Source organism: Phoxinus phoxinus (assembly GCF_949152265.1).
Source record: "Phoxinus phoxinus genome assembly, chromosome: 17".
Lineage (NCBI taxonomy): Eukaryota > Metazoa > Chordata > Actinopteri > Cypriniformes > Leuciscidae > Phoxinus > Phoxinus phoxinus.
Window position 1 is genome coordinate 9,350,716 of NC_136892.1, and position 21,904 is coordinate 9,372,619.

At 37.7% G+C, this 21,904-nt stretch overlaps 2 protein-coding genes across 9 annotated transcripts in view; one reads left to right on the plus strand and one right to left on the minus strand.

Moving 5' to 3' along the window:
- The window catches only part of LOC306984167 (uncharacterized protein), a 292,265-nt gene that overhangs the window by 153,680 nt on the left and 116,681 nt on the right, over positions 1–21,904 (plus strand). The gene's annotated exons all lie outside the window — the stretch shown is intronic.
- On the minus strand, positions 1,688–20,997 carry LOC306984161 (uncharacterized protein). Of its 8 annotated transcripts, XM_079585251.1 has the most exons (6): positions 20,851–20,949; positions 20,004–20,133; positions 19,234–19,382; positions 5,376–10,388; positions 4,734–4,844; positions 1,688–4,172 (listed from the first exon to the last, which is right to left on the minus strand). In XM_079585251.1, the coding sequence occupies exons 5-6, from the start codon at positions 4,786–4,788 to the stop codon at positions 3,100–3,102; spliced, it is 1,128 nt and encodes a 375-aa protein (XP_079441377.1). In that variant the 5' UTR covers positions 4,789–4,844; positions 5,376–10,388; positions 19,234–19,382; positions 20,004–20,133; positions 20,851–20,949; the 3' UTR covers positions 1,688–3,099. The 8 variants fall into 8 exon arrangements, with proteins under 8 accessions (XP_079441377.1, XP_079441376.1, XP_079441372.1 ...); XM_079585250.1 differs by lacking the exon at positions 5,376–10,388; XM_079585246.1 differs by having other exon boundaries at positions 4,734–10,388.

The following is a 21,904-nucleotide window of genomic DNA, read 5'->3' on the forward strand; positions in this document are numbered from 1 at the left end:
CTCCTTGATCCACCCTTTGAAGACAACGTAAGGTTTCAATTTGGTCCCGTCTGCTTTCGCAGCCAACACCACAGTTAAGTGGCTCTTCTCATGACCTGTGGTTTTCAGTGGAACACTGCGCGCACCTCTCGCATCCACCGTTGTCGAGCCCACCATATCAAACCACACCGCTGTTTCGTCCATGGCTATAATGTTTTTCGGCTGTATTTTCTTTTCATTAATAATCCGCGTTGTATATGTGACAAAATGCACCAGTTTATCAGTAAAGTGCCTGGCGTCTTTCTGGGCCACAGTTGTGCGTCTTCTGACCGAAAAGTCGTTGCGCTTCAGGAATTTGTCCAGCCAACCAGCGCTCGCAGTAAAACTCTCCTCATCCCTGCCGTCACTCACTGTTGCATACACTTCTTTTGCCTTGGCCCTGATCATTTTACGTGAGACTCTGAGATGCTTTGCCCGCATGCTGTGGATCCACTCGCACACGCTCACCTCCTGCTCTTCACTGGACTTCTTCCCAGTGTTGCCAGATTGGAAATGTCCAAGTATCGTACCAGAAGCACAAAATTATCGTATTTTGAAGAAAATGATCGTACACGAGGAAAACATGCGCAGAATTCTCCACGGGGGGGGGGTCTGAATAATTCGCTTGGTTGGGTCCTTACCATAGACTGTAAAAAAAAATAGGTCTAGCACACACACGCAAGGTCTCTCGCTCCCTTTCTCTGCTGTGCAGAAATCTCGATCTAGATTTCGGGAGATTTTTTAACTAATTTGCGGGCAATTCTGAAATTATCGTACATTATGGGATTTTTTTTCATTATTGATCGTACATCGTACAGAGGTCAAAATTATCGTACAAATACGATAATTATCGTACAAATACGATAATTATCGTACGTCTGGCAACACTGCTTCTTCCTCCCTCCACCTTTGATCTGACGGGTTTTAGAAGATTAAATACAACCCGAAAATAAAAAACAGACCCGGCCTCTATTTATCCAAACCTGTAGCCACACCAGGCGTGTAAAAGAGACAGGCGTCTATTTGGGACTCGGCTATTATTTGAAGTTTTACGGTATAAAGTTTTTACTGTAAAAACTTACTCTAAAGTCTGTGTAGAGAGAACGGTGTCGTCTTAGCAGCCCCTAATTTAATAACAAATTATCCTTTCGACGGAAGTGAATCAATCAAAATTAACTTTAGCTGGAAAGTAACATTATTCAAGAACCGCTATGAAGCGAAAACAATCTGTTACCTTAAATTATACGTTTATCTCTGTAAAGCAGCTTTGAAACAATCTACATTGTTAAAAGCGCTATATAAATGAAGATGACTGTAAAATAGACATTAAATAAGCTTTTTTTTAGGCAGTTTATGCTCATATGTTAAATATATAGTATGTTTTGTCAAAAATAAACTCAAACTATAGATGTTATAGTGTTTGTTCCAATGTAACCTTAGGCTATATCAAACTAATGAATCCTTAACTTTGAAATATGATGAAGTATGATACTTTAAAAAAAGAAAGATTACACTTGAAATATTGTTAAAATTGTAATTGTTGTTGATTTACATGTGAACACTTTTTAATAAAATAGCAACAAATATATTTACAAGGTAGATGTAAAATAATCTTTATAGGTCAATAAGCCTTCATTAAATTATTTATTATTGTTTTTTTATTAGTGACACATTTGGGCAGAGGATGTATTCCAAAACCTTCTGAAAATACAGTATGAGAATTAACTGAACAATTACTAGAAATGTTTACCTTGGATATAATACAATTTGCATGTATACATTTTTTTTTGAAAAAAAAGAAAGAAAAGTTTCCAAATCTAACTTTGAACCAATTCTGTAGAATGGCTCATATAGCCATAGCCTATTTGAACAGGATTTGTTTCCAGGTATGACTATGTACTAAAATGTGCATTTGACTTTAATTTATATTTGGATTATATATAGATATATATTTATTTATTTTGTCCTCACATTCTTTCTTGTGTGACACACCTGAATGAAAGGCTCATTATGCGGGGTCATTATGCGGGCCATTGTCTTCTCAGGTTCCACTTACCACTTACTATACATGATGGTGTTGCATCGTCCACGACCATTGCGCATATTGCCTTCCCAAACAAAAAGTGTTTTACAAAATGTAAATCAATGTATTGTTTTATGTGAGTGACTAGGCAGGATGATTTTCAGATCAGTTTGAAGGAAAAACTCTAGGCGACAACATCCATTACTCAAAAGTATTGTGAACACATATGTACTGTGTTTTGTGGTATTATTTCAGACACTTTATTTTTTTTTATTTTTTTTTAATAACCATGCATAAACATTATTCTCTCAAAAATATAAACATGTACATGCATGTTGCTCACATATTATGGTAGCCCTGTTTGTGATAAATTCAGTATTCCTTCCTGTTCCAACATGACTGTGCACCAGTGCACAAAGCAAGGTCCATAAAGACATGTATGAACAAGTTTGGTGTGGAAGAACTTTACTGGCCTGCAGGGTCCTGACCTCAACCTGATAGAACACCTTTGGGATGAATTAGAGCAGAGACTGCAAGCCAGACCTTCTAATCCAACATCAGTGCCTGACCTCACAAATGCGCTTCTAGAAGAATGGTCAAATATTCCCATAAACACACTACTAAACCTTGTGGAAAGCCTTCACAGAAGAGTATATGCTTGAGCGTGGTTTCTCGAGATCGAAAGCGCAGATCATTAGTAAACGTAAGATAATCCAAAACATAAAAAAAATCCACCAAGTAAGTGCACGACTACAATGGAAAGAGCGGTAGCAGAAGATTGGACTGGCCTTTCTACAACGTCACATGTCTTTACGGGATGTGTGTGAACGCACTCACAGATTCCGGAAAATCACTGGCAGAGTGAACCAAAATCAAACGACACACATTATCCGTGTATTTTCCGGAATCTTTGTGTGAAAGGGGCTTGGTTTTCTAAACTATTATTTTGACCTTATCCAAAGGTTTCCCTTGTCAAACAATCAAACTTCACTGCTAATTTTAGCAAATTATCCAGATTTTGATTAATCTGAATGTCAAATTATTCACTTGTAAGTTTATTATTTGTAAGTGATGGATTTGATCATGAACATTTGGTCGTTAGACAACTTCAGGCAACGCTTTTTCATATGAGTCCGCATATTAGATAAATTGGTAAAACTTTTCCCACATGAAGAGCACTGGTATGGCTTCTCTCCAGTATGAACTCTATCATGATCTTTCAGGTTTCCTGACTGAGCAAAACTCTTTCCACAGTGTGAGCACTCATACGGTTTCTCTCCAGTATGAACTCTCTCATGAATTTTCAAGGATTCTGACCGATTGAAACTCTTTCCACAGTGTGTGCACTCGTACGATTTCTCTCCAGTATGAATTCTCTGGTGTTGTTTTATTGCGCCTGATGTAGTGAAGCTCTTCCCACAGTCAGAGCAAACATGAGGTCTCACACCAGTATGAATACGCTCATGCTCTTTTAAATTGTGCAGTCGTGTAAAACATTTTCCACAAAAAGAACAAAAGTTAGGCTTTACACCAGTATGAATTTTAAGGTGTGTTTTTAAGCTTGATGCCAAAACAAATCTTTTCTCACACTGATCACAGCTGAATGATCTCACACCAGAGTGAGAGCGCAGATGATTGTTGAGAAAGCTTTTGGATGTGAAACTCTTTCCACACTGAGTGCATGTGAACGGTTTTTCTCCAGAGTGAATTTTCATGTGCTCAATAAGGTTTCCTTTGCGACTAAAACTCTTTCCACACTGAGTGCATGTGACCAGATTTTCTCCAGAATGAATTCTCATGTGCTCATTAAGGTTTCCTTTGCGACTGAAACTCTTTCCACACTGAGTGCATGTGAACAGATTTTCTCCAGTGTGAATTCTCATGTGTCTCTTAAGGTCTGATTTATGCATGTAAAACATTCCACACTCTGAGCAGGTGAAAGATCCTTTGACTCCAGATTTTCCATCTTGTTTTTGTGTGAAATTCTCTTTAGTCTTTAAAACGACTGCATTTCCATCTTCATTTTTGAAATGGGGTTCTTCAAACAGATAATATTTGTCTTCATTTTTATATTTCAGTTTTCCATCTTCATTTATGAAATGATGTTGTTTGTCTTCATTCACTTCCATGTCTAAAATCAACATATTAAATTCAATTAAAAAAGGACAAATGAGAAACACAAAGAAAAAGTGCATTCTTATTTAGCACAAATCCAGTTTACTACAGAGTCAACTAGTATCTAAAATTAGATGTATTGAATGCCAGTTTTCATCTTAAAGGTGCTCTAAGCGATCTCGGTTGGCGTAACCTCTTGTTGATGTTTGAATTATTATAAAACAAAACGGAGGCTAGCTAGACCCTCCCTCCTCCTCATCCACGCAATAACAACCCAAACCCCACCCCACATCATTCTTGTCGGTTATTGGCTGGAACAGTTTGTTATGTTTCGTGCTGCGGGTCGCTCTGTTTATTGCTCAGTTTGTTTTTGCTGCTGTTTGTGGAGCTTGGGCTCTCTGCAGAGACCGCGTTTTTTTACAGTGTGTTCAGGGGACAGGCAGCTAGCGGATAGTGAGGAGATGTTTGCGGTATGTGAAAAAAAAAAAATTTTGGCCTAAAAAAAACACGCGAGATCGCTTAGAGCACCTTTAATGTGCCTCATCAGTCATTAAAAAGAATGAAGGAAAACACCAACCTGTTTGTTCCTCTGTATCTTCATCTTTTATTCTGCAGGGTTCTTCCTCCATCATTACAATAGTATGTCAGTAGTTTCTCCAGGAGTAATTTCTCCTGCTTGCTTCTTCTCCTGTGGGAAGATGGAAATACTTTAAAAAAAAAAGCATTTAAACTTTCATGAACGGCTGTGGGAGCAGCTTCACTGACTGAAGGTGTGAATTGTGGTCACTATTGCTCATTTACCAGATGCTCATCACACTTACAATCACTCTGAATTATACAGTCTCAAATGTTTGCTCAAATAGTCATTTAGAAACCATTTAACTAATCTAGCAAATTTATGTTGCTCTTACATTCAGAGGTTTCAATTGTTTTGGAGGGGAGGGGAGTGCAATTTATGTAGCTAACCTTACACAATGATTACATCATTTGTAATTGATAAAAAAAATATATATATTTGTGCGATTAAAAGGTAGAATAAAAATCTAGATTTGTGAAATCTAGTATTCATGAAATAATTTGTATGTAGTATTGTATTCTAAATCCTCAGTACTCATCTTACTGGATCTGTCAGCTGCTTTTGACAGTTAACCACCAAAACCTGTCAACCCTCATGACGAAGGGCATCTCAGGTACCGTAGTGCAGTGGTTCAAGTCTTACCATCTTAGGTAGGTCCTTTAGGTTGTCGTGTAGAGGTAAGTAGTCGCAACATTTAGCTACTGGGATGCCACAGGGTTCTGTACTTAGACCAATTCTCCTTCTACATGTCATCACTAGGATCTGTCATTTCTAAACATGTTTTTTCCTATCACTAGGTTGATGACACACAACTCTCAATCCAGCCAGGTGATCCGACGGTAGCTGCTTGCGTCTCAGCCTGCCTGATCGACATTTCTTGCTGGATAAAGGACCACCGCCTTCAACTCAATCGTGCAAAGACAGAACTACTTTTTGTCACAGTCAACCCAACCCAACACTTCATCACAACTTCTCCCTTTAGCTATGTTCTTCAAACATAACTCCATCCAGGACAGCTGGGAAACTTGAAGTTGTGATCGATGATCAGTTAAACTTCACAGGTCACATTGCTAGAACAACAAAAATGAACCATCACTGAACTTACTTAAGCTGGACTAGGGGTGTCACGATTCGCCAAATTCTCGATTCGATACAATTTTCAATTCTAAGGTCACGGATCGATTCGATTCTCGATTTATACATATATATATATTTTTAAAGCACAGTTTGCTATGCCATTTTTAGACCAGACTTTTATGCATAATATCTGTCCTTTGTTCGCAATGTACCACACTACATTGTCAAATTTAAATGTATTTATTAAATAAATTACATTTATTAAGAACATAATATAACAATAACTTGTATCTTCAGTCAATTGGAAACTTAAGCAAAATAACCTACCATCTCGTTTCTCTTTTGTAACTGCAGTCTTCTTCACATCACATATGACATTCAAGTTCACAACAAAACATAACATTTAACATAAATCTATGCGTTGCGCAGCACCACGTCTTTAAAATTCGAACACATTATTCTCTCTTACTGTACACACACTGGCAGTGCCATTAGGCGTCTCTCCGCGGCGCCCGGCAACGGCTCAGGACCTTGTTCAAAATCCTGCCGCGCCACAGAGCGCCATTTAAATAGTTTTATATTAAATTTACATTTATTTGTATCAAATTGTCATTATGACTTCAACCTGTGCTGCAATTAACATTTAGTTTTACATTAATTTACAGAAATCAGCTGGTTGAATGAAAATTGCTGATGTTATCGGATTTTCAGGTGATATTCTCAATTCATTCAGTTAACGGACGCTCTGACATAAAGTGAATTCAGACTGCAGGCTTAGCAACGTATTTAATTGTACAGTAGCCTACAATCATAACATAGTACAGACATTATCTTAATTCCATAATGTCCTTAAACATAACAATATTGCAGGCCATAAACTGAGAAAGTGCACGTCCGGTGTGCGAAACCTTGAGTTGTCATAGATGCGACGCTGCACTTCTCGTCCAGTGTGCGATACTGTGCGAACTGCTCGGTCCTGCAGAATTGCCTTATACAACATTAGGAAGATCAGGTCCTTCCTGCTACACTCCTTGTACCCAAGCTCTTTTACTATACAGACTGGACTATAGGAGTGTGCCATATCATACCGGTATAAATTTTGACATGATAAAAAAAAGTGTCATATGACGATATCAATGATATAGCGACAATGACGTATGGTGCATTTAGGTTCCCTAGCACGCACAACAACACCACCTGTCTGAGAGCGAGTGCAGCATGTCAGGCTCCGATGACGATTTAGTACATAAAAAGGGAGCTACTTCAATAGAATGGAAGTGGTTTGGTTACAAGATGTCAGACCTCCAAAGCACAATATTTTTCAAAATATGCAAAAATGCTACTGACGGTTAGTATTATCGTTTAAAATGTAATCATCATTAAAACCGTGTTTGATTATCCTGATTTTAATAACTCACTGTAAATTAGGGCTGCATGATTAACCTTTATCGCATCGATATTGAGGTTTTAACTCCCGCAATAACCTAACCTCAGGAGTCTGAGTTTTTTTCCCCCGCCTCTGACATTTGAGTGACAAACCTATTAGCCAATCGAAATGGTCGAATCTCGCGTTCCTGGCTTGCTGGCCAATTAGAAATGGCAATGGAAACAAGGTTGTATGCAGTGCTCCGGCTTTCTGTCAGCAGCAAAGCAGCTAACACTAGTGTTGTCAAAAATATACTGAAATATCTGAACGGTACCAATACTAATTTCCCGAAGAATCGATACTAGCCGAGCGGTCACTTTCACTTCTCTCCAAAGGCGCGTTGACAAACACCACACGTGACGCACTCGTCTCATTCGCTCTGGTTAAATAGCAAAAGTGAAGTGAATGGAAAGATGGCGAGGGCGGCGCCCCCGAGACCGGCTTTGGTTGATTGATAAAGAACACCGCGAGCGGGCATGTCGGAGAATAGCGCGGACAAGCGTAAAAACACACCGCGAGCGGGCATGTCGGAGTCGGAGAATAGCGTGGACACGCGCTACACACCGCGTGTCGGAGAATAGCGCGGACACACGCTTCACACTGCGAGCGGGTATGTCAGAGAATAGCGCAGACACGCGCTTCAAACTGCGAGCGGGCTGCGGGCGCCCAAAAGATTGTTTGACAATCAATAATCCCTCACATCACTCATTTTTTTAAATTATTTTATAGGTGTAAACAGACTTAAGGAACAGGCTCCAGGGGTACCATTTAGCAAGCATAGGCTACGCTCAGCATCAGGGGTGTTTGTTGTTTGGACAGATCTTTCCCCACTGCTAAAACAATCCTAAAGGAAACACTAACTCTTCTCATTTTAACTTTTCTGAAACATTAACCAAGATGGCCTAGTATTTTTGTTGATATGAGTCTGTGTTGTCTCGTTTTTTCACCGTAATTCTATTATTTTATTACTTATTTTATTTTATTATATTATTACTCTTATTTTAAAATGTGTGCAATATAACAGTTTCATGTTCAGTAAATGGCAGTGGACTACAGAATTATTTTGTTTTTCTAATTGTAAATCTAAATCTAATAAGAATTCATTTTCTATTTTTCAGTGTTAAAGAATTTAAAAACAAATGACCAAGTGTTTAAGTTAATTTCCATTATGTCTTCTTATTCTTTGGTATTTAGGTTCAGGTATTTAATAATCACGAAGCATCAAACAATCTCATTACCTCAATCACTATGTATGTAGTTTATTTAACCATCTGTGTCGAAGTAACAACACATTTTATTCATAATTTTAGGTTTTATGCACTTAAAAGTATCGAACGCAAAAATCGAAAATCGCACCGCAATCGCAATATTTGTCAGAAAAACCGCAATTAGGTTTTTTCTCAAAATCGTGCATCCCTTCTGTAAATCCTGTGCAGCCAGCAACAGTCTGGCGCAGGCACAGCACGCAATGTTGTTTTTTATTCGAGAAGGAATGGCGGAAGGCAGTGGCCATGCTCGATTTTTCAGCCTTTTAAGAGGACCAAATCTGAGGTGTGGTCATATTGGCTTTTACAAAAGTCCTGAGGGAAACTTAATCGAGTATGGTCACCCTGTCTGCAGAACATGTACAAAAGTAAAAAAAGCTGCAATAGGGGGAAACACTTGAAATCTACCGAGTCGTCTTGTGTGACCATCACCCACTGTTGTATAGCGAACATGATACGGATGTGCGCTGTGTTATAATGCGTTGCTATTGACGACGGTTATTATAAGAAAGGAAATGCCACAGAATAGAATCTTGCTTCAAAAAGTGCATAGAGCTGCTTGTTTTATTTGTTGATTTTCAAATATAAAACTTGTTGAAATGTTTTCAGCGTAAGCATCAGTTCTTTTTGAACACTTTCATCGTGTTTTAACAAAACCATGATAATATTGCTAATAGGGCTGTCACTTTTGTGAAAAAAATCATGTTAGATTTTTAAGACATAAGTGTTCATTGAATCGATTGTAAAATCGATTTTCAATGTCTAAAAAAAGACGTTCCATTTTCAACGCCAAATAAAGGCCAATCCACGGACAAATAACAGGCATTAGGACGAACGTAAAGAGGGTACTTGAAACAAGTCAGCAATATTTCTGATTTATTGGCATGAAGTTTCGTGCAGAATAACAAACAGCAACAGGAGCAACATTCTTGAAAAAAAAATATATATATATATGCAGAGTGGACTGCCATAACAAATGAAAAACATAAATGAAAAACATTACTGCAGGCTTCAACCCAGCTGCATATATGATTTAGGAAATTAAAAAATCACAAATTATTTTACATAATGATTCAATCCATTTCAGACAACGGTTCAGAAATGAAACTTTAAATGGGCTTACTTGAAGTTGAGAACAGGCCATGTGTTTTTTATTGAATGTAACCGACACCTAGGCAGGCATATAATGACATTTGAAAAAAGGCTAGGCCCATTACAAATTATTGGACAGGAAAACAAGTCGATCAACATTTTCAGGGTCCAGAGCAGAGCGTTTTTTTATTTACTATATGTCCAGCTGTTTAGAAGACGCAGGGACACTCAGGTATTTCATTGCCAGCTGCGCAAGGTGGGGGTATTTCATACTTACAATCTTCCACCACAAAAGCGGGTCGCTGTCAGCTGGCAATGGTGGCTCCTTTTCATAAGTCATCATCTCCTGTAAGAGGTCGCTTTCGACGTCATTCGGTCTTTCGTAGCCCCTTGTGTAGATGTCTCCAAACAGATCCCCCATTGCTGTTAAGGCCGTCTTCCCCCTGCATGAGCTGCATGGCTCCGCCTCCACGGGTTCGTCATTGTTGCTAGACTGCAGTGCCAATTCCTCTCTAATGTTTGTGCGCACTTGTTGCTTCTGTTCCTCCGTTATATGAATTAAACGAAACCGAGGATCCAGGTAAGGAGCTTTTTTTCAAAAGCATAAATGTCGCTACCTTTTTAGGGTCATAGCGTTTGCTATGTCAAATATCACGGCTACCACGTTGCTCAGATGCCCTACAAAATATATCGTAGGTAGAGTTCCATCTTGTCACACAATCATTGATTAGCTTATCTGGCTTTAGGCCTAGCATACGCTGCTTATCCTCCAAGAGGCTGCTGTCTGTAGTGGATCTGTGAAAATGAGAGGCAGTTTTTCTTAGCCTAGCAAGAGTTGTGTCTATGGCTCTGACATCTAACCCTTTGCGTACAGCCAGGTTGATTGTGTGGGCCTGACACGGTATGTTAACAGCACCCAGGTACTGCTCCACTGCATTAAGTGCATTATCAGTAGTGACTGCAACAACATATTGCCTCACATTCACCCATTCATATTAGGGGTTATCATAGGGCTGTCGCGGTGAAGGAATTTTCCTTGCGGTAATTTTGAGTGGCTCAATAGCGCGATATGTGGTATTATCGCCATTTATTTATTTATTTTTATTTATTATTTGTTGCTATATAAATAAGTGTTACGATGTGGTCAGCATGCACAAAAACGAGGACATTTTTAGGAACGAATGTAACCGAAACTAAACAGCGTCTCTGCGCACTGAAAGGCTGTCACTCAGCACGTAGTTGGGTGGTTGACGTGAACTCAAATCCAAAGTGGAATTTTTTTCTTCTTCTAAAATGTATGTCAAATGTCTTATAATTATATTGCTTAATATGTGAATAACTCAAAACTGAATGTGTCCCTTTCTAATTCCTTATTTATTTTGCATTTTATTCACTTTTTTGTGTGGTAGTCCCAAATACTGTCCACCGGTGTAACAAAAAATTTTATGTTAATATTTAATTCAGAGATTGTGTGACAGATAAGACAAATATGCACAATCCTTATCACGTTGTCCTAATTACATTCCCACATCAAAAGTAACCAATAAAAATTCACAATCATGTTATTATCCCACTATAAGATGTGCACATAGGGACTTTACCCAAACGTCTGGATTATATTCATTATAATTAGTATAAAACCTAATAAAGCTTCTTTCCATCCTTATATGTGCATAGTGATTATATCATTATTATACTATTCAACACCTTTTACATAAATTTGTGCATTTAAATGCCTTTTCCACTTATAATTTAGTTTGTCACACCACAGGACATTTCGTCACACCAGTGGACAACAAAAAGTACAAAGTGCCCCTGTTTTGTACTAAGTCACATTTATTATTTCTTGTTCAAATAATTTAAAAAAAATAATTAAAATAAAGTTACAACTTCAAGTTCAAATGTGTTTTGTACAATAAAGTCAATAGAAAGAAGAAGAAACCAACATTCCCATAAAAAAGACCTGGGAGCCATCGTAACATTTAGCAAATTAACATGAACGTAAACAAAATGGACCTGGCTTATTACTTTTTTTGTTCAAATTTATTTTAAAATTCACTAAAATAAAAAGGTACGTTTTAAAGTTAAAAGTTATATGGGTTAAAAAGTTAAAACTACTGTTCTCTGTATTTAATTCAGTCATATTTTTAGTACAACTCAAATCACTAAAATCACTCTAACCCTAACCGTGCATTTACACCGGACACGAATAGCACGTCAAATTCGTGTGTACCGCGTCTAGTTTGCTGCTTGAACATTTTGAATGCATTCACGCGTCCAAAGCGAAATTGATGCGCGTCCGAGGCGAAATCCGCTTCTTGTGAGGGGCTAGGCGGTTGTCTGTTTGCAAGAAAGGCCGCGAAATTTAAAAATACTACTGTTATTGTGTCACGAAATGTAGTTTTAAGAGTTGTTCAGTCAGGAATGTAGTTGTTTAAAGCTCAAAACTGTGGTTTATTTATAAAGATAGTGCCTATTTTAAAAATGTATCTGATGTTTTCGGAGTTGTGAGATCCAGGCGATCACCGGGCGCTCGAGCTCATGTAACCCGCCGGGAACAGCCTTTACCTCAGCTAGTACTCCTGACGTTTGCCGCTAGTAAACGAGAAATGTTTAAATTCACAATCTATAGCTTCGGTTCTATTATATTAAACAAATTAAAAGACATTAATGACTTGTTATAACGTAGGTCAAACGACTTTTTTTAATTATGCGAGTTTAATTCTCATTCAGAAATGTGTGACTTCAAGTGTGCAGTGTCATTCTAAAATCAATCTTTATGTTCGATTACATAAAATCGAACTTGACGAGAAATCTCTCACGCCAGAAGCTCTATTCGCGTTTGGTGTGAACGCAGCATAACCCTAACCCTAACCCATTGAAATGTGCGACCTCAAGAGCTTAAAACAGCTAACTGAGCTAGCGATGACTCTCCTCTTCCTGATTCGCGTCAGCTATGACATCAGTGTGATATGATTAGTTTATAAAGCTGTCAATCGTCTCACGTGAACCAACCAGACCTTAAAGGATTAGTTCACTTTTAAAAAAACTTCTGCTGATAATTTACTCACCCCGATGTCATCCAAGATGTCCATGTCTTTCTTTCTTCAGTCGAAAAGTTAATTAAGGTTTTTGATGAAAACATTTCTCCATATAATGTACTTCACTGGCGACCAAACGGTTCAAGGTCCAAATGACATTGTCAGTGCAGCTTCAACGGGCTTTAAACGATACCAGACGATGAATAAGGGTCTTATCTAGCGAAACGCTCGGTCATTTAAAAAATAAATGAAAAAGTTTAAGTTTTATAAGCAAAAATGCTCGCCTTGCTCTGTTCTGTGATGCGCGTTCGTGACGTCACGCAATACGCAATTACGTTGAAAAGGTCACGCTTCTATGGAAAGTAAAACATTTCTATCCTGACGAAAATTTTCTTTTAGGCTTTTTAATATTACAACACCCAGGATACGCACACGCAATGGGCATTTTAAACGATAAACTGACACAAAGACATTTGAATATGTGTGTATGGTCCTCCGTCCGCACATTTGTAAACACTGACTCGGTGAAGCGTTGACCTTTTCAACGTAATTGCGTATTACGTGACGTATCTGCATAATGGATACCATTTCTAACAGTGCACGGAAATAGCAATATTATGAAAATATTTGAAATAGGACTCACTTTGTGGGCAGTCCATGTACTCCAGTGAGGTCTACTGTACTTTCTGGATAAAGAAGGCCCCCTCTCAGTAATAGGGTGCCCAAATGAATGCCCGTTTTATATCTACAGAATGGCGTCACACCAGGTGGACACCAGTTTTGCGGACAAAATGTAATGTCACAATTATTCTAAGTGGGGACCTTATGACTTATAACCTTTAGTTTAATTAAGTAAACACCGCTATAACATCAATTCAAGTATTTGAATGTATTTAGACTTATTTTTCATTTAATTACCGTAGTTTTTCATTTAATTACCGTAGTTTTAACATAAGCAACGCTACCCCAGACAGTCACGCCAGTGGACAAATGTCATGTTTAGAACTAGGCCTAAATATTTACATATTTGAATTATAATACTCATTAATTACAGATGTATTAGTTCTGGAAGATTAAACTGTATAAAACAACAGATATTTTAATGAAATATTATACATTTTTATTTATATTTGTCACCATGAACACAAAAATGTAGCGTCACGTCAACCACCCAGTTACATTGTTTCGGCAACTGACTGTCTTTGAGTGAGTCATTAATCCGTTCATTCAACGAACACGTTCAAAAACTCTGAATCATTAAAAGATAGATGTAATGAAAAAAGGTGTTAATTATTTTTAACTTTAAGCTCCACTTTTCAAGGCTCAGCTGACCAGCAATGCATCGCATGGGTAACGCTGAAGCTGATGCTTCACTTAATAGAGACCAATGGCATTGATTCAATGCGTGACTGATTTTTTTCAGGAATGCTGACCAGCGCTGTCGCCATTCATGGAAAATACCCTTAAACGTTTAAAGGGTGATACGACTATATTTTGCTTTCCTTGGACACGGGAACCTTTTCACAAATATATATGACTTGACTTGACCTTCAAAGACGCAGGTAATCGCACGCGCTCAGTCGATCTCTCTCATTCACTGTCTGTTTAGGCTTAAGTGCAAATCCATGAAGCCTCTGTACAAATAACCATGATAAACAGTCTTGTTATCATTATTAACTTATTTAACATTCAATATACATGCACAAAGTTCAAAACAATAAGGGTATAGCCTTATGAAAAATAAAGCACGCGAATATCACGGTTGCTGCGGTTACTTGCATTCCTCTGCGGTTGGCTTGTCAGTAGCGCGGTACTACAATATTGCGGTTATCACGACAGCCCTAGGTCATCACTCGTCTCTCATGTTGCACAGGTTGATTGCCGTTGTCCTCCATTTTCTTTTCAAAAAACTAGCAGCAGCGATTGAAACCGTTTGAAATTATAGGCGCGTAAAATTTTTCTAGCTTTCGCAACACCTACTGCACTTTCGGAATTCTTTATTTTCTTTTTCTGCTTGTTTGTGAGTTTTGTTATATCTATATTTTTTTATTGTTTAATTCTTTTAAAATTAATAGTGTACATTATTTGGTTAAAATCGATTCCCTATTTTAATTTTTTAAACTTTTGTTGGTTGGTCCGATCAATTGTGCAATCGATTTTCGAACGAAAAGTGACAGCCCTAATTCCTATTGCTAAATTTTCAAACCCTCCCATCCCTACTGACAATATGTGTCTGCTGGGTCCGAAATGAACACCCGCCAAGCACCAAATGCGGCTAGATTTTCCGTTTGGCGAGTAAATCTCAAGAGGCTATCCACCACACTGGCGGGTGAATGTTCATCATACCAAAACAGTAATGTAAAAAAGTGTTCGGACAAAGAGAGAGACAGTGTTTGCGTTGTGTATGATTTGGCAATAGGGGACAGTCTACACGCTGGTGAAAATCGGGCCGTTTTTAAAAGCATTTTAAACATGTTTAAAAATTATCGGGAGGTGCTACCCCAAAACTTTTTTCTTTCTTTGTAGCCTATCTTTATTATTTTTGTATAAATGTTTTCTACTTTTTCACTTTATTCAAAGATTGAAATCAAGCTTCCTTGGGTTGTATAATCTCTTAACAACAAAATTACCCTATTGTAAAAACGCAATGAGGGAGAAAACATTTAGGTGAGATATACATGACGATATATAATTTTTTTGTGTGAAAATTCTCTCATTATGTTTATCATTATCGCAAATATTCTTGAAATATTGTGAATGTGATATAATTTTGAGGCTATATCGCCACCTTGACTGTTTCCTGCTGGTGAGATGACCTGCTTAACTTAACCCGAGCAGCTGAATCTAGCCATTTTGAAGAAATGCTGAAGACTAGGCGCGTTACAATATTCAAACCGAACCAAAAAAACCTTGATACATCACCCACGGTACGCATCGCGATATTCTCATTGTGTACCAAATGCACCTGCCCCACCCAGCCCTAGAACCAAGCCCGTTTTTGCAGTTGACCTCACTTTACCTTATGTCTCAAAACTAATTTTTCTTCCTTGACATTGAATTAAATAGTAATTAGGGATGTACGGTACACGTACATCGCGTGAATTTCCGTGTCTTGTGTAGTGGAGTACAAGACAAATACAGTGTTGTAGCCCAACCACTATCACTATGCGGCTCTGTGGAATACTTCATTCTGATTAGTCAAAAGCGCCATCCGTTAGGCTATTCCTCGATAACAACCGCTAAAAACAGATAACACAGGCTCATCTGGGTTACTGAAAACAGCAGTGCTATAAGGCCTAAACATTTTTTGGTTTGGTTCCGGTGTCCGACCGACCCGGTCAATTTTATGAGCTTGGGGAAAATAATACAAATTAAATAAATGAGGATCTCTTTTCCAAAACGCGATAAACGCCATTTAAAAAAAAATTAGTTCGTCATATAATTTTGCTGTGTACTGAACCTATTCACTGCTCCATCAGCGTTTCATGCCAAATCGCTATATTTCCTGGTTTAAAATGTAGGCCTACTGCAAGATGCAGTTTCTTTCCAAACTGCGAAGCGCCAAACCTATTTTTAGCCTAAACGCGATAAATCCTCTCAACTAATCAGAATTCGTTGAACGTTCTACGCAATCCAACTTGTCGGCGCTCTTAACAGCTGTTTGTTTGTATAATTCCTCAAAATAAGTAAAAAAAAAATTATTCTCTCCATGTTTCCGATGCTGATGCAGTAGTGACGTGTTCATGTAAACGGCACCTAAAAGCTGTCACAAAGAACCAGCAAAAGTAATGGTTATGAATATGTAAAATATTGCAATGAGACATTTTAATTGTTTATTATTAATAGACAAGTGTTTGTGTCGGCTGCCTGCAAAGATGAAGTTGACGATACTGACGTGACTCGCGATATTCGCAGTAGTGAACGCGCCGGAGAGAAATGCACATTTCATAAGGATTACATAGTTTTATTTTGTTTTGAATGCTTCTGTTTAAAAGTAGAGATTTCAAGCTTTCTGTAAATAATAGATACATTTCTCTTTTTTTTAGGTCTGTGAGGTGAGTAGGCTACCTTATTCGCTGAGTTTCGGTTCATGAATGAAAGCTTAAAGGACAAGTTCGGGATTTTACACTTAAAGCCCTGTTTTCAGATCGTTTCTGATTAAATAGAACGGCTAAGATTGAAATGTGGACACATGATAAGAAAACATGGAATAAGAAAACATGGAATAAGTTTCCACTGTTATGCTGATGACACTCAATTATATATTTCATCAAGACCAAATGATAACACTAAATTATCTAAAATGACAGAGTGTGTTAAAGATATAAAATATTGGATGACGTGTAATTTTCTTCTATTAAATTCAGATAAAACGGAGGTACTACTGATTGGTCCAAAAAACTGCCCACAAAACCTCTTACAATACAACCTTAATCTAGATGGACGTCCTGTTACTTTATCCTCTACAGTAAAAGACCTGGGTGTTATACTAGACCGCAACTTGTCTTTTGAAAATCATATTTCAAATGTCACAAGAACAGCCTTTTTCCACCTTAGAAACATTGCTAAGCTACGTAATATGCTATCAGTTTCTGATGCAGAAAAGTTAGTTCATGCATTCATGACCTCGAGACTAGATTACTGTAATGCTTTATTAGCTGGTTGTCCTGCATCCTCCGTAAACAAGCTACAGTTAGTCCAAAATGCAGCTGCTAGAGTTCTTACTAGGTCAAGAAAATATGATCATATAACACCAATTTTATCATCTCTACACTGGTTACCTATTAAGTTCTGTATCAATTACAAAGTATTGTTACTGACCTATAAAGCCCTAAATGGTTTAGCTCCTGTGTATTTAAGAGATCTTCTATCGCCATATAATCCATCGCGCTCTTTAAGATCGCTAAATTCGAGGCTTCTGGTCGTACCTAGGATATCTAAGTCCACTAAAGGAGGGAGGGCGTTTTCACATCTAGCTCCTAAACTCTGGAATAGCCTTCCTGATATTGTCCGAGGTTCAGACTCGCTCTCCCAGTTTAAAACTAGATTAAAGACGCATCTCTTTAGCCAAGCATTCACATGATGCATCTCATACCTTTTATACTACAGTTAAATCAGATCAAATGCATTCATATTATGAACAGCAGCTACGCTAATTATTTCCCATCTGCCTTTTTTGTTGTTATCTCGGGACGCCTGTCCCGAGATAACTCAAATAGAGTTCGTCAGCTCCAGTTATGTATCCAGCCTCTCAAGGAGACTTCAGATGCCCCAACGCCTATGATGAGACGACTCGACGCCTGTGAAGAGACGACCCAACGCCGGCGATATGTTATGCCCTAAATTTTATGATTAACTAACTGTATTTTTGTATGTATATTTTTGAAATGCATTTTCCTTAAAGCTGCTTTGAAACAATATGTATTGTGAAAAGCGCTATACAAATAAACTTGAATTGAAAACTTGAATTGAATGCTGCTGGCCCGAGAATTTTTGGTTTCTGTGGTAGCTTTTTTTGTGCCCTCGAGAAACTATTCACATGTGCACGGGAATTCTTTTGCATGCTTGCGCATTAAAATTTCTAGTTTTATATATAACCTATGTCTACTGACACTACAGCAGAATATAAAAATAACTGGCTTAAAACCATTTTTTGGGGGACTGAAAATACAAATTTTGCTTTGGAGATGAAACATTGGAAGAACTAGTTATTCAACCCGAACCTCCATCTCAAGCACGATTTGAGCAGAACGTTTTTCAGTGATGCACTAGTAGAACACCCAATAGAAAATATACATTAATAAATAATCATACTTACTGATAAAGTGGGTACTGTCGCATCTTTAATGGATAAGCGTTTTGTAAACCTAATTTAGACTTCATGGAGACTCTTCACATCCTCATCCTTTGAAAGTGTTTACAAAGTTAATTTGCTTTTGCAGTGTAGAAAACAGCATCTTCTCGACATACACAACAAGAACCAGCTACAGTGTTTGAGGGCAGGTCAAGTTGTTCGCGGGCAGACAGCGTAGAACATAGGTGGGCATTAGGCAAATGTGTTACCCAGCCTGAGCCTGATATCATGAAAATGCGTCTCTATAGCACATATTGTGTTTATCGTGAAATGTATACGCGAAAATGAGTTTACGTAAATAGGATACAGAGTTTTCACGTGCATATGATACACACTTTATTGCATGTAATACATAAGCACCCCACACCACTAATCCTTGTACAGTTTCAACTGGTAGTTTCAGTTGTTCTGTCATAAAGTCCTTGATTAATTTTCCGGGATCATCTGGCGTTTGATCCGGGATGCCTGTGAACACTAGATTGTCTCTCATACTGCGTGCTTGTAAGTCCAGAATGTTTTCTTTCATCGATTTATTTTCTGTGACAACGGAGGTGAACTGAGCGGAAATTTTGTGAACTGAGTCCTTTAAGAAGTTATTTTCTTTAGTGAGAGTGTCTATCTGTTCTTGGCTGAACTCTAAACTGTAACGTAGTTCTTGGAATTCCTTGTGAATGACTTCTATTAATGAGATTCTTGTGTTGAGTCCGGAAAGTTTGTTTTCGATTGAGCGTAATATATCGCTTACCTCGGCACAGCAAGATGGTGAGGATGGTGTTGAATTTAAACTTGGAGATGAATCAGGACGGGGTCTCTTGGAGATTGAAGTGGGTTTACCTTTGTTATTTGGCGTATTCATGTTGCAGCCGAGTGTGTTGTAGTGAGCGTCGATGTATTCTTCGAGTTGATCCAGGGTGAACAATGGTAAAAAAATAAATAATCCAGTTGTGTTGATTTAGTCCAATTTTCGATGTGTGGGGGGAAAAAAAAGAGAGAAAAAAAGAGAAAAACAGTAGAAAAACGAAAACACTGAGGTTGTTGACTGAGTAACCGTCGCAATTTATATACAGTAGTCATTTGAAGTGGATCAAAAAAGTGAATCAAAGTTACCACTAATTTACCACACCACTAATCCTAACCAAACGTATAATACACACGCACCCCACACCACTACTAAACCTACCCATGCGTATCCTATGCACGTAAAAACTAATTCTCACGTATAAATTGCACGATAAGATGACAGAAATGTGTGTGCAAATGTCGTACCGTGTACCAGCTGTTTTGTCACGATTATCAGTTTAACTGACTCGTAACGTGTGCAATATCTCACGACCTCCCGAGTGTCCGAACATTATATTATTACTATTTTGGTATGATAAACATTCACCCGCCAGTGTGGCGGATAGCCTCTTGAGATTTACTCGCCAAACGGAAAATCTACCCCGCATTTGACACTTGGCAGGTGTTAAAGGATTAGTTCACTTTAAAAAAAACTTTTGCTGATAATTTACTCACCCCCATGTCATCCATGATGTCCATGTCTTTCTTTCTTCAGTCGAAAAGAAATTAAGGTTTTTGATGAGAACATTTCTCCATATAATGTACTTCACTGGGGACCAAACGGTTCAAGGCAACGAACGTTTCGCTAGATAAGACCCCAAATAAAAACATTAAAATATCAAGTAAATAAGTAGGCTACTTGGTATAGTTGGTGCCACAGTGACACTTTTGTCCCAAAAAGTATTAGGCCTACTATCACGATTCACAGTATTCAATATGTGAGCAATTTTTCCCTGTTGCACCTACACAATATGTGAGGGTTCCCCACCTGCCAAATCCCACTTTAACCACTGGGTAGGTGGAACTGATAATCTTCTCAGCAATCCTGACTGTCCGTTGTAATCTCCAGATGTCTGATTTGGTAGCTGAACTAATATAATACTAAGTAATATTACACACTAAATGAAAGGTAATATTTGAAAAAGCTTAATAAGGTCACTTTGATATTTCATTTGCATGATACGTTTTACAAAATAGCTACTTAACACGGTTAATCTAATGTTGATGGAAAGGTTTGTGGTTTTAAAGAGGCGAGGGCATGCAGTTTTTGTCATTTTATCAACAATTTGAATGTCCCCCCCTCTCCATCCCATCCCATCCCATCCCATCCCATAATCAACAACTCATGATCTTCACAAATTGTAATGTGAAAAACCAGCCATTAACGCACTTACGTTTCACGAGCGTAATGTAATGTACAACATCAGTCAGTTCATTAATGATTCACTAAATTAACTGACTCGTTTAATCATTTGGATTTAGATTTCTCCTAATAAATCATAAAAAAATTACTCACACTCACAGTCTGAAAACACATCAGATTTAGAGCAGAATGAACGGCTGTGTTCCACTTCACATGTTTATGTTCCCTTTCCCTTCCCTCGCTCACTCACTTCTTCTTTTCTTCTCCTCTGATGTGGATGTGTGTCATTGCTTCGGTTACACGAGCGCCCTCTAAAGGCGGAACTCCAGTGAGATAACAGGCAATGCGTCGCGGTAAAGTGAAAGTGAAAGTTGCTCATTCAAAGACATGCCAATATATCCGATCTTGAAATGTTAGGAGTCATCAATATTGTTTAATTATGATTAATTATAACTAATTCAATAGAATAAATGGACTTTATCTGTGTGATTTCTCATGAGCACATCAATGTTTCCTTTATGAAATTCTTTACACATTTTTTGCATGAAATTCATTTTAGACTGTGAAATTCCATCTATTTACGAAATTATTAGGTTTTTCAAGGGTGCTGCTTGTCTTCATTTAGGCTACTGTTTATTCACTTCATTGTCTTCAATCATTCTAAAATCATCAAATTCCCATAATTCAATTAAAGAAGGGCAAAACAACTGTTAGCCATCTGCAGGAGAGCAATTCCAGTTAGAATATGGACGTGACATTTGCAGTCAAAACTTGAAATACAAATTATCCCCAGAACTCACATCAATTGAAATAAATTAATAATAAATATATTTTCATATATTTAAATGTATAAATATATGATATACTTGAATCTAAATATATTTTGAAATATATATAAAAAATATATTTAAATGTTTGATTTTGACCTCTTTTTAATATTTATAAATATATGTAATATATATTTAATATATGTAAATATATTTTTATTGGAAATATTTACATATATTTATTTCCTTTATATGTAAATACATTAGGAGTACATATACATTCACTCAGTGAACCCGAGGACGCTATATGCGAAGCACGTTGTTCGCTTTGAATAAAATAAAAGAGTAAAGTCAATAGTGTGCGGTAGAGTGTTCTTATTTTTGTCATTTAAATCCGTTCCTGCTTTCTACCTGCACCTGTGCATGGACCTGTGAATTGGGACACA

What these genes read in the sequence shown, in the direction of transcription:
- LOC306984161 (XM_079585253.1), bottom strand. Translation starts at nt 4,788, where the DNA reads ATGATGGAGGAAGAACCCTGCAGAATAAAAGATGAAGATACAGAGGAA. An exon ending in AGATACAGAGGAACAAACAG is followed by an intron (nt 4,173 to 4,733) that starts GTTGGTGTTTTC and finishes TGTTGATTTTAG; the next exon opens with ACATGGAAGTGAATGAAGAC.